A 12,732-nucleotide genomic window follows, 5' to 3' on the forward strand; every position below is an offset into this window, starting at 1 on the left:
TTATTTTATTTCTTAATTCTCGACTGGCTTATATATCTGCTGTTGGATTAACAATATTGGTCTAATGTATCAGTTTCAGGCCAGTATTCTTATTACATTGTTAAATATTGGCCAATGCGCTTCCAATACGTATCTAATATTATATAATTATTATCGTGCAATATTTACGTTTATTCCATAGCCAATATTGGCTTTACGTTGAGCAATATCGGCCAGTGCACTGTGCTACTAGGGAGTATTGTTGTTGAATTTTTAGACAACAGATATTGACATTCTGACAACGTGCTATTGTCAACGCGGTATTAATTTAGTATCTACGCGAAGGCGAGTTAGAAGGTATTTTTATCTGCTATGAAACAATTTTTACGACAATATAACATAGTAACGGGATATAATTAACGGCGTGAAATCAGTTCTTTTCGCAATTGCGTAATCTGTGTATACCGCATTTTATAAAGTGGCGCGATATCGTGTATCTCTTCACATTATAATAATCTAAACCGTTTACAATTAACAGGTCTTATTGTAAGTTAGTTGCAGTGCATCTCGACTACTACGACGGCTCAATATAATTCATTTAATGTCCGGAACGATGCTATTAAGGTCGAGAACCAGATGCGAAAACTGATTATTTTGTGATTCAATCGTGATCGTCTTAAAAACAGTGTAAGAATTCCTCAATTTATATTCTTTTTAAGTGACTGAGTAACAATATTTCTTTGTGTGTGAAATTAAAAAATGACAAAACATTATAAATACGCTTTGATTTCGTTAACTATCAGTTAATTTATTAACTTTATTAATTTCATACTTCTCTCGTACAATTGAATTTATTTTAATTTCTAAAATATTGACTATGTTAATCGACTGAAAATTTATATTCTTATTATACCAGAATGAAAAAATCATATCTGATTCGTATAATAAGCTCGTATAACAAGCTATTGTAGACTTCATATTAGAGGCTCTCATGTTAAAGTTTAATTTACAGATTGAGAGTCGCTCGATCGCAATAAGATATCTCGCGTCATTAAAAAAATACGAAAATCGCCGAGAGAGTATATAATCTATTTCCACAATTTCAATATTCTGAACACTTATTGTTATTTATTACACAGAGGAAACATTTATTAATCACACGCCATCATGTTGCAGCTTAGGGTCAGAAAACGTATTAAAATTCCAACACTACATATTTCCACGAGTAAGGATGCTTCTTCTGACGGTGGGCTTGTTTGTGAAATGAAAATTCGTCCCCTGCTGCGACCGTCGGGATTTCTCGACCCTTTGTGGTTACAACTTGATTCGCAGGCCCTCATATTAAGACATCGAGCAGCCTGCAGCATCCAACGTGGAATATTCTTATGGGGATCGCTTTCACATGACCAACCGCATCACAATGCGACTCGCATATGCGACATATGCCGGTGTTGTTGAAACGAGAGATCAGAATTACGCGGCTGTATGGCAAGGGAGCAAGGGGCGGATAAAGAGGAAGCCAGGCAAGAAGAAGGGCGACGAGGGGACAGGCACGGAGATAAAGCGACTGACCCTCGCTCCCTCAATGACCTGTCGCTGATATCGTTCGACTAAATTCACCGACGTGCCTCCTCGGTCAGTCGAACGCGTGCACCAACGCCTCCGTGGTCGGCTACGAACCATACCGCTCGTCTACGTTCGTTGATAAGCATTACACACCCTTGGCGGACGGTCAGGAAAGCTGTCGGTGCTAGTAGAGGACAAAGCGTGTCGCAAACTCGTCAAATTGATTGTAAAATTTAATTAATTGATATGTCAATCCGTCGACAGTCCGTCAGCGAATGGTGAGAAGTTTCCGCCGCAGGAGCTACGACGGGAAACTCTTGAAGAAGATCCTGAGGAATTTACGATTCGATTACGCGAATTATAATATTCGTGATAGCGGCTGCATTGACAACGTCCGTACCCTAACGTAAATAAAAGTCGGAGCGTAAGGCAAGTGTAAGTAGAGACTGACGGAAAAGTAAATGAAACTCCTAGGAAGCGTAAATTGAAACAGCGGAGCGTAAAAGAAGCGTTAGCTTCTTAAACTGCTTCTTTTACATTCCGCTGTTTCAGTTAAACTTCCGTCATTCTTTACTGACGTTTGCTTACGCTCCGATTTTTATTTTCGCCAGGGTAGGGCCAAGTGTTAAATGACCTATTGGTGCGTTTTCTCGAGAGGAAGCGCCAAGGGATAAACATGTGGTGCGACACGCGATCGGAAATGGGAGTGTACGGGACGGTCCTCTTGGTGGTGTGCTGCTTCCTGTGCTCTCCATGTGCGGGCGAGGAGCCAAAGGCGAGCAACGCCTCGTCGTCTCCGATAGGTACGACATTCGTGTCGGCAGATGTGATTCTGTCATATCGATTCCCACTCGACGACGTCTGTATATTTTCGAAAATCGTTTGGATGCGGCGCAATCGCATCGAACACATCGCGCTTTTCCCGGCTGGTCTTTATTTCCCCCGAGATATGAGTAAATACAGTCAAATTGCACGGAGAGAATTTCCTCTTAAAATTTACCCTGAAAATCGTGTAATCGTGGGACAACATAGCATTTTGAAGAACTTTATGAGAGTTTTTTGAAAGTTTGCTATACACTTTACTAGGCAAGAATAAAAAAACTGTGATAAAATTCTTTGAAATAGTGTGTTGTCCCACGATTACAACATCTTCAGGATAAATTTTAAAAGAAAATTCCGTGTGGATATCGTTGTAGACGGAGAAGACTACAATTTTCTTGATTATTCGCCCTGTCGGACTCTCTATAAATGATTATTTGACAAATAATTTAAATACGCTTCAATAAAATTATCATGTAGACAAATGACTGTAATTTTTTAATTATTTTTCACTGATTTTGAATTTTCTAGAAATTGTTTAAACGTCATTTATTGTTAGTATCTTGAGTTAAAAATTAAATTATTTTTACTGTAGACTGTAGAGAATAAAAAAGTGACTGACGCTACTTGTTTCGTCAGAACTACGTTATTTCTCGTGTAAATATTTCTTACGCAATATAACGTACGGTTCAAGGGGCAGCCATAACATAGATCGTTGCGAGATAGAGTTAATTATTTCACTTGCAAATCTCAATAATTAATTCTCCTAAGCTTTATGTCTATTGAAAAATGTTCGACGTCGATAATTTTGTGAAAATTAAAATCTCGCGAAATTGAATTTATATCGTTATTTTTCCATATTTATTTACCATTTGATTCGGCACGATTTGACTTTTCAATTGAGCAAGGTATAACTTCTTTTAGAAAAGAGCATGGCAGCTCAAATGGCAGCGGGCGAGCAGCGGCTCGGGGATCAGATTCGCGCGATTCTCAAGCATTATCAGCAAGACGATCCGATCGGCCTTCCAGGCGCGCCGATACCGGATCCGATGCCAGTGCCGGACATGAAGCATTCCTTCTCCATGTACACGATGAATTTCAAGCAAATCAACGTTTACGGTCTGACCAAGTTCCGTATCGAACACGTAGAGTCGGAACTGGCGCGTATGCAGGTGAAACAAATTGTCAGGCGAAAAGATTTACGAGAGGATATTCGAGACGAAGCGAAACTCAAATTAATCCAATATTTCCTTTACAATGCTCTTGATTAGATTCTTTCATTAAAATGTTACACAGGGCATATCAATAGATACATGCAGTTATGAAAAATTATTAACTAATATTTTACATACGTAAAACTTTTGGTAAACGAGATATTAAATGTTTGAACTTTCATACTTATATCTGTTTGTACTTCGTAGAAAATAAGATGTATCATATTTCAAGCGGATGCAGTAGAAAGATGATAACCAATACGTACATACAGTATTGCGATAGTGTACAGAACTCAGAATAGGAAGTACAATTCTTCTAATTAATCTTATAAAATCTTTCTTTACTAATGGAAAAATTTATATGGAAAAAAATATTTAAATTATCATTAATTTGCAAGAAGCGCGATTAAAATATGACTTGTACACACTTCTAGTAGAATATCTTATAAAGTATACATATCTTAGTTCATTTTCTCTCTTTATATCTTCCTTTTGAAGTTAACAAATTTTGGTTTAGAGATTTACAATTTCTTATATCACATACGTTTATACCATTGTGATGATTATATGTATATGTATTTCCAATTTTACTGCATTTTGTGCTAAGAATGTAAAGGCAAATGTATTTTTAAGGTGTCCGTCGCAGTAAGGATCGACAATCTTGACATTCGTGGATTGTATACACTGGCCTCGTGGCTGTCGAGGTCCACCGGCGACTTTACGGTGAAACTCACCGGCGTGAACGTCGAGGGCGTCGCCAGACTGGAAGTGAGCACCGACGGCAAATTGCAAGCTCAGGACATCGATATGGACCTGACTTTCAACAAGATTGACCTGGACTTCAAGAATCTAGGATTTCTCGGCTCGGTTTTTCAAGGTGTCATCAATTCCGTCGGCACCTTTATCTTCGACAGCATCAAACCATTCATACTGAAAGAAGTTAACGCAAACGTGAGGTACAATGTCCTTTGATTCTTAAACCCCTTATATCGAGAACCATCTAAAGACACAAATAATGATGAAAGATTACAAAATAGAGAGAAGGGGAAACTGGCGCGAGGAATAACGTGTTACGCAAATGATGTCAGTCAAAGAATAGTAATCGATTTTTCAAAAGGACAATTCAATATTGACGCTAGTTTTAATTTACATTGCTCTTTCGTTCAATTTCGATACTTATATGAATTTCTTAAATTCAATCTTACATATTTCTTCTATAAAGTCCTATGCATCTTAAAATAATAATAAAACTAAGTCTTTTTCTATTCTCTTCAGAGAGAATTTATAATAATTTATGGCTTGTCTTTCATGCTTGTCTCAACGACGTGATACATTTCAGGGGCGAGGTAAACAAGCAGATATCACAATTACCGCAATACTTCCCGAATTCGATTTCACCCTTCGATATGGCGACCGCAGAAGCCCGCAAGCAAGTCTCCCAGATGGGCTATGATCCGTACAAGCTAAAGGATTACACACAGAGCGTCGGCGTATTCACCGTGACCTCGACGCATACCTGGATCACCGGTTTAGCCAGTTTCTATCGCATGGGAAACATAACTATCACCATGGAGAACGGAACTGTAATAGCGGTTTTTTTTAGACCCCTATAGTACTTAACTGCCCAGTGGGAAATGATTCGCCGAAACGATGTCGAATCGACGTTGAATTTTGACACAGTGTCGACGTCGATTCGACATCATTTCGACATAGATTGACGAGTCATTTCTCGCTGGGCAGTGAAAAATAAGTTGCTGTTCGGCATCAAAACGATGTCGAATCAAAAGGACAATTCAATATTGACGCCAGTTTTAATTTACATTGCTCTTTCGTTAAATTTCGATACTTGTATGAGTAAATTAAATTTTACAAATTTCTTTCATAAAGTTCTATGCATCTTGAATATCAATAAAAAAAGTTCTTTTATTCTCTTCAGAGGGAATTTATAGTAACTTCAATATCTCTATTTGATTTTCGTTTCGACGTCGATTCGACATCGTCTTGATATCGATTGACGGAGTCATTTCTCGCTGGGTACGCGTGCCAGCAGATCGTCAATCGAAAAGTTTCAAGTGCAAGTAAAAGACGCCAAGAGCTGTAGCGATAAGAGCTGGAAGCAGGCACGTATATAATTTGAGGAAGATGTAACATTCAGACGAACGAATCGCGATTTAATTTAAATAAATATCAACGCGAAATTTCTGAACGCGGAGCAGCTGCAGCCGTCCTTCGCGAACGCGACCGTCGTTGCGTAAACATTACGTAAGGTAGTACCGCGCTTGCAAATCGCCTGCGACGCGCGCGGTTTTGGGGTTTTGCGCGCGCGTAGGCGGCGATTCGTTTATCGTAGACTTTGCACTTATACGCTACGGCGCCTTATACAGGTATACGCGCTTCTGGACGTCGGTACTCAGGAACTGGAGGGCAGGACGCACTGGGAGGTGAGCGTGATCGGCGGCTTCCTGTCGCGCGCCGGCACCGTGTCCTTCACCGTGCAATACTTCCGGGTCCAGGTGAAGCTGAGCCAGCCGCTGGACACGCGGAAACGCGCCAGCCTAGAGGATCTGGAGCTCGAGCTGGGCAACATCCAAACGAGAATCCACGGTGCCGGCACGCTCGATTATCTCATTGAAGCGAGCATTAATATACTGCCAAACCTTTTAAGGTAAACCGTGATAGACGCGACCTTGCGAAATATGCGTCTCTCGCGCGCCGATCTCAAGGCGACCGTCCGTAATCGGCGATTTTCCGACACAGATCGCATCACAATGTGCATCGGGAAATGTTCCTAACGCGATCGAGCCGGTATCGATAATCTACGAGACAATCCTCGTCGAATCTTTTTTTTCTTCAAGTCTGTACATCTCGAAATGATTGATTTAACGTTAAAACAGTCTTTCTTGTTCTTACAAATTCTTTTAGGATTGTACAAAATAATTGGAACGATCTAGAAAATTATTATATTAAATTATCTTTTTGAATTTTTCTATTACATTCTCTACGGTCATATGTCAGACTGTATACGGAGAGAAGTCTCTTTTAAAATTTACCCTGAAAATCATGTAATCGTGGAACAACATGGCATTTTGAAGAACTTTATGAAAGTTTTCTGAAATTTTACCATACATTTTACTAATATATACATTTTACTAGTAAAATTTATGGTATATTTTCAAAAACTCATAAAGTTCTTGAAAATCCCATGTTGTCCCACAACCACACGATTTTCAAGATAAACTTTAAAAGCAAATTTCTTTGTACGAAAAAGAATGATTCTGTGCGGCGAATTTTTTTTTCCATCACCTTTAAAGTTTCTAACTCCGAGTTTTATTATCCTTACTCTCGTAGATATCAAATCATGGACGCGATCGAGGGGCCGTTGAGAAGACGCATACAACTGGAATTAGACAAGGTAGACACGGAGCAATTGATCGATGAGAAAATCCCGGTGATCGAGGAACAGGCTAGGTTGATGCAGGGTATAGTGCCCGCAGAGGAAACGATCTTGGAAGAACCGACGCTGCCACCGTACAATCAAGACGATCAAGTGCCGTTCTCCGAAAGCGAGGAAGAACGAGGGCCGTCGTAAAAGAAACGCCCTCAATTTGAACGTTTAACTTCGTTTTAGACAATCAATAATTCGGGGTAAGATCTGATTTACAATATCACGTTACTGTACATTATACATACATTTTAACATATAGTTCATATATGTGCGTTCTACCTCTTTGATAGAGGAGAGTCCCCTGTTATGAGATAGGTTTCTAATATAAGATAACAGGGTTTTTGTCAAATTAATAGGCATTATTTGGTTTTCCCATGAATTTGATTGCCCTCAGAGCGAAATCTGTCTAGTTGAAAATTTATTTGTTAGATATGCGTGCCATCGTTGCGAAAAAAGATTTGTGAAATTGGACGTTGAAAACCCGCTATCTCATGTTAGGAATCTATCTCGTAATAGGGCACTTTCCTCTACTATTCTGTATCACGCGCGATGGAATTCCATTTATAAATTGCAAATTGCAAATTTCGTCGCCAGTTACGGATCGTCCAAAAGCAGGCTACGCAGCCCAGAAAAGAGTAGAAGAGATGAAAAATGTATAAGTACACGCTTCATGACGCATTTGGCAAACATGCGCAATTTGTGTTTAATGGATTATTCAGTAACGACTTGCCAAAGTTGACGAAATATTTATTGCGGCGTATCTTTTTTCTCATGCGCATAGATTTTCATGTGATACATGACTGTATCAATGAGACATGAATATTTAATAGCAAGAATGCGTTTTCAAAAATAGAGGCATTGGCCATCACAGACTACTTACGTTGGAAAACAAATATTTGCAACTAGTACGCAATTAAATAATATTGCTATTTTGTTAAAATTGTATAAAATTACACATTTAAAGATGACTGTTGGAAAAAGATATCGAGTTTAAATCATTTTTGTTGAAAAAAAGGAGCATTACTAGTATTATTAGAAACAAATTAAAATTTATTATGTAATTGCAAAGTGTTAAGAATTATACGTATATGAATAGTGAAAGGAGAGATTGTCCGACGATAATAACAAAATAGAAAATTAAATATTACATCTTTATTGAAGAAGATATTGTATTAGCAAAATATTACATTATTAAGTTTAATAGAAAGCGAGAATAAAATTACAAATGACTATGCGAAAGGTACCGCAAGAGTAAAATTTTATCAACACTGAGTATGGAATATATTTGAGTGTTTAATCGTCACTTGAACACAATTGCAATTATCTAACTCGAAATACGAATACATTACATAACATCTTGCCTATAATTCTAACTTACTTCCTGGCTAGTGACGAATAATTAATACCGCGTGATTTACCTATATCATTCATACATATTTTATGCAACTCGCATTCCTTGCCAAAAAAGAGTTGTTACGTAAACAATCTATAAGTACGGACTCTAAATCGAATTGTCGAGCTAATGATAACACGAATAAATTAAGTGAACGATTATGTAATAGCGACAAGCTCTGCGGAACGTACGCAACAGTTGTTACATTTTAATAGCGAGTCACGGCGACATGAACCGTTCGAAACCAATCGCCGAGACGAACCCGAATGATGTAACGTCTAACAGCGTCGTAAAGCTTCCTAATAGTGCTGCTGTTCGCTACTAACGGTCGTGTTTCTTTTTAAAGCTATTGAGAAAATAATTAACGCGTCGCAGCTATACATATATATATGCAATTTTTTGTACAATTTTCTACAATTATGGCTAATTAAACTACATATCGAAATCGTTCCAACGAACGAAGGATGAGTCACGGCCGTAATTGTTGAATCGATACCTGTTAATTTCCGCTCTTGTATGCGATAATCGGTGGTAAATCTCTATTTTGAACACGATAGAATGCAAATTTTATTCTGCAGTCTTTTTCTGTTAATCTTAAACTATGGCTGAAATAACGATCGTGACTCATTTTGCATAGAACGCAATACTGATACATATACACACGCCCAAATACACATGTACATATGTATATGTACCAGCATCAGTTTATAATATCGATACATCGTATTGATCGGTTGTATACAATAATAGACACTTGCGAGGACGCCGAATAACGCGAACCGGTCGTTCGAAACTCGTCGCAGACATCGGAAGGTCGTCCAAACATTCGAGACTCTAAACGCCGATTTCTTCTCGCCTGCGATTAACTCCCCGTCTCTTCCTGCATCATGAATTACCGAATGACAGGCAGTGGCAATTCTCCAAACTGTAACTGATTTTAAGAACAAAATCGGGGCTCTAGAAAATATAAATTCGGACGTCTTCAGGATTAATCCCTCGGACGCTGGACCGCTCTCGCGTTATTCGGAAACATTCCAGCGCGTTACTTGGCCTTGATGGCCGGCAAGTAGGTTCGTCGAATTGGCACGATGCGTTCGCCCGGCGCCGGCAATGCCAGCCTGGGCGCCGTGATAGTCAAGATACCGTCGGACGACAGGCTGGGCTTCACGTGGCCGATGTCGTAGCCCTTGGGCACCAGATAGCGGCGTATGAACTCCCGCTGTATGTAGCCATGCCTGTCCTTCCTCTCGCGGTGCCTGGCCTCGACGGTGATGCACTCGTGGTCGGTGCGCACGATGATCTCCTCCGGGCTAAATTGCTGCACGTCCACGATCACCTGGTACTTGTCGTCGTCGCGCTCAACCCTCGCCCAGCTGCCCGGCATCTCGTATCTCCCGTACCACGGCCAGTACCTGTTGCGCCAGGGCCAGTACGTGTCGCGGAGCCACAGATCGTCGTCGCGTAGACTCAGCCTGTTGAAGTGCTCGTCTATCTCGCGGTGGTAGCGGTCTATATCGTCCCACCAGTTGCGGAACAAGTTTCTCGATACCAAAGACATGATTCTCTGCGGGCAAACAGGAACAGATCACTGTTTGTCTGCCCAGTGAGAAATGATTCGTCGATCGACGTCGAAACGATGTCGAATCGACATCGACACCGTCGAATTGACGTCGATTCGATATCATCGACGAATCATTTCTCATTGGGTGATTTACTTCGCTCGCCTGTCTACAGATTGTTACTTTTATTATACGGGATTTTCGCGAGAGAGTCGCTGAAATCTGTCCAAGTGTCCGTTTAAAGAAATTCCGAAGAGCTTAAAATTTGCAAAGCAACAATTACTGAATACGAATAAAATCCAAACGTAATATAATAGACGTAGATAGAATAATAATAATAACAGAAATATAAATACGTATTATTTCTGATGAATAAGTATAACGTAGGTATCTGTTAAGTATGCAAGCTGGAACTGCTCGAAAAGCGCCTTCAGCACTCATTTAAAATAGCTATTTAAATTCCCAGTAAACACAGGTAGGTTGTAGCAGTTACATCCGTGTTACGTAATTGGCTACACGTTACATCCATGTTATGTAAGGACACCATTTGTGTTTATCTGGTAAATGCTAAATGCACTTCTCATTTAATAGAAATTTCAATGAGTTTGAAATCTGAAACTCAACACTGCGAGCGGCTTTTGTCTCGCCGCGTTAATCGCTTGCTTTTCAAGCCATTCCTAAAGCCAATATTGGTCATGGAATAAATGTAAATATTGCACGGTAATACATGAAAGTCCCCTATTATGAGATAGAATCCTGATATGGGATAGCGGAGTTTCTGTTAAATTAATAGGCATCGTCAGTTGACTCCGCCATGAATTTATTGCCCTCGGGGCGAAATCAGTTTAGTGGAAAATTCATTGTTAGATCGTGTTATCGTTGCGAAAAAAGATTTGTAATTGAATTTGGGTGTTGAAAACCTGCTGTCTCATATTGGAAACCTATCTCATAATAGAGGACCTTCCTCTAATTATATAACATTAGATTTATATTGGATGTGCATTGGCCAACAAGTGAAATACTAATGATTTAATCTCTATTGTGATCTCTATTTTAAAAAATATCTAAACAAAATATAATACACTCAAAGATTCCAAAGAGAAAAACTAGTAGTAATCGTGATAAGGCGTTAGGAGCACACGACGACGTTGTGAGAATCGATATTGCGTTTTTAAAAGCGATGGAGAGAAACAAAACACATGTGGAATTGTTTTTTTTTAAATAAATATCGATAAGTTTTATATGTCAAACGTTCCGTTGGACATGGACTACTGACGGCGCGTTATCAATACCATTCGAAGTATCCGATGATCGCATACACGTGTCCAAAGAACTGAAGAGAATTCGGGTAGTCAAATCATCAACACGAATCTCCACAACGCTGACCACACCGTCGGGGCGAAGAGAAAAGAAGACTCCACGCATCAGTGTTACGGATCAACGATGCGGTATATGTCCGAATTTAATATATCAAACGTCGGTGATTTTTATTGACCGTATCTGGCAATTTTAATAATACAGAAAGTTTATTGCGAAAAATATTACCTCAGCCAGGGTTTGAACCTGGACCTCCCTTCACTCTAGGCGGGCGTCTCAACCAATTCGACCACCGAGACTACTAAAATATTGTATCAGCGCACTAACAATTAATTTGTATAGTCACTGAAAAGAGTTAAACAATTCTACGTGCGTGTTTTGTTTCTCTCCATCTCTTTTAAAAACACAATATCGATTCTCACAATGTCGTCGTATGCTCCTAACGCCTTATCATAATCACTAGTTTATCTCGAAGGAGCTTATTAATTAATATACCTAAAGAGAAACGTTGTACGAGTCTCTTTTAATCGTGACTTAATCAATTGTTTGTACAAAGACCCTTGTTACTGATAATTTCAAACGTGGACGTGACGAAAGACGCACGATAATTCAATTGCGGAGACGGTGAGCCGCAGTTACCTCGTCGCCTTCGGGAAATCACTCGTTTCGTTCGTCAGCAACCCGATGTCGGGCACGTCGTCGTCGAATGCTCGCCTCGCGAAATTACTGGTCGTACTGCGCAATAAGAGGCTCCGCCGCGCGAGGCTCGCTTCTTCTCCGGGCGCGAATTCTGCTTAGCGATAAACTGCGCAAACGTCGCCGCCGCGCCGGTTTATATTCGGTTTGCCGCTCTTTTCGAGATCGTTCGACCGCGCAGCGCACGCATGCGCGCGACCGCTGGACGCGTCGCGCAATTTCTCGATGCTTCCAGAAAGATCGGGCTTTCGCCCGAATTGAGGCCCGATCGTATGCAATAATTATTATATTACACCTCTACGTATATTTCTATATTTCTATATCTATAAATATATATGAAAGTTCCTCTTCAGTATGGTACAAATAGCTCTTGCACATAATGTGTATTCAAAAACTAATCGGCAAATGGAATATTGCCAAAAATATAAGCAAGTATCGTTCTATACTTGCTAAATAATTTAAACAATAAAAGAAGTAAATACGTTTGATATTTAAAAGACTGAGCAAATAAGTTACATCCGAGCTATAACAAATATTATATTTTATCATTTATTATATTGAAAGAATCAAATGGTTAATTTTTACTTATTTCACTTCTGGTAATTTCTCTATTTGTTTTAGGTCTGTATTTCACACATTAATGTTAAAGTTTGGTCTTTTTCATTTAAAATCCTGTCATCAAAAATTTAGTCCTACTTATTACAATTTAAATTCCTAAAGACAGGTGGAAAGAAATGAAAAGTA

At 39.4% G+C, this 12,732-nt stretch overlaps 2 protein-coding genes across 4 annotated transcripts; one reads left to right on the top strand and one right to left on the bottom strand.

Moving 5' to 3' along the window:
* The first annotated feature begins 1,552 nt into the window (after nt 1-1,552).
* LOC105560571 lies at nt 1,553-8,390 on the top strand. 3 transcript variants are annotated; one of them, XR_001008835.1, is made up of 8 exons: nt 1,553-1,980; nt 2,157-2,348; nt 3,289-3,536; nt 4,212-4,534; nt 4,918-5,161; nt 5,963-6,243; nt 6,927-7,223; nt 7,618-8,390. XR_001008835.1 is itself a non-coding variant. In XM_012009789.1 (7 exons), the coding sequence occupies exons 2-7, from the start codon at nt 2,222-2,224 to the stop codon at nt 7,165-7,167; spliced, it is 1,464 nt and encodes a 487-aa protein (XP_011865179.1). In that variant the 5' UTR covers nt 1,555-1,974; nt 2,157-2,221; the 3' UTR covers nt 7,168-8,390. The 3 variants fall into 3 exon arrangements, 2 of the variants coding, with proteins under 2 accessions (XP_011865179.1, XP_011865178.1); XM_012009789.1 differs by having other exon boundaries at nt 1,555-1,974; nt 6,927-8,390; XM_012009788.1 differs by having other exon boundaries at nt 1,556-1,980; nt 6,927-8,390.
* On the bottom strand, nt 8,161-12,126 carry LOC105560569 (protein lethal(2)essential for life-like). Its single transcript, XM_012009787.1, has 2 exons — nt 11,932-12,126; nt 8,161-9,980 (listed from the first exon to the last, which is right to left on the bottom strand). The coding sequence occupies exon 2, from the start codon at nt 9,972-9,974 to the stop codon at nt 9,459-9,461; it is 516 nt and encodes a 171-aa protein (XP_011865177.1). The 5' UTR covers nt 9,975-9,980; nt 11,932-12,126; the 3' UTR covers nt 8,161-9,458.
* Between the last annotated feature and the right edge of the window lie 606 nt (nt 12,127-12,732).

The sequence above is a fragment of the Vollenhovia emeryi genome, unplaced genomic scaffold (genome assembly GCF_000949405.1).
Source record: "Vollenhovia emeryi isolate VEMERY1.0 unplaced genomic scaffold, V.emery_V1.0 DF939227.1, whole genome shotgun sequence".
In the NCBI taxonomy this organism is placed as follows: domain Eukaryota; kingdom Metazoa; phylum Arthropoda; class Insecta; order Hymenoptera; family Formicidae; genus Vollenhovia; species Vollenhovia emeryi.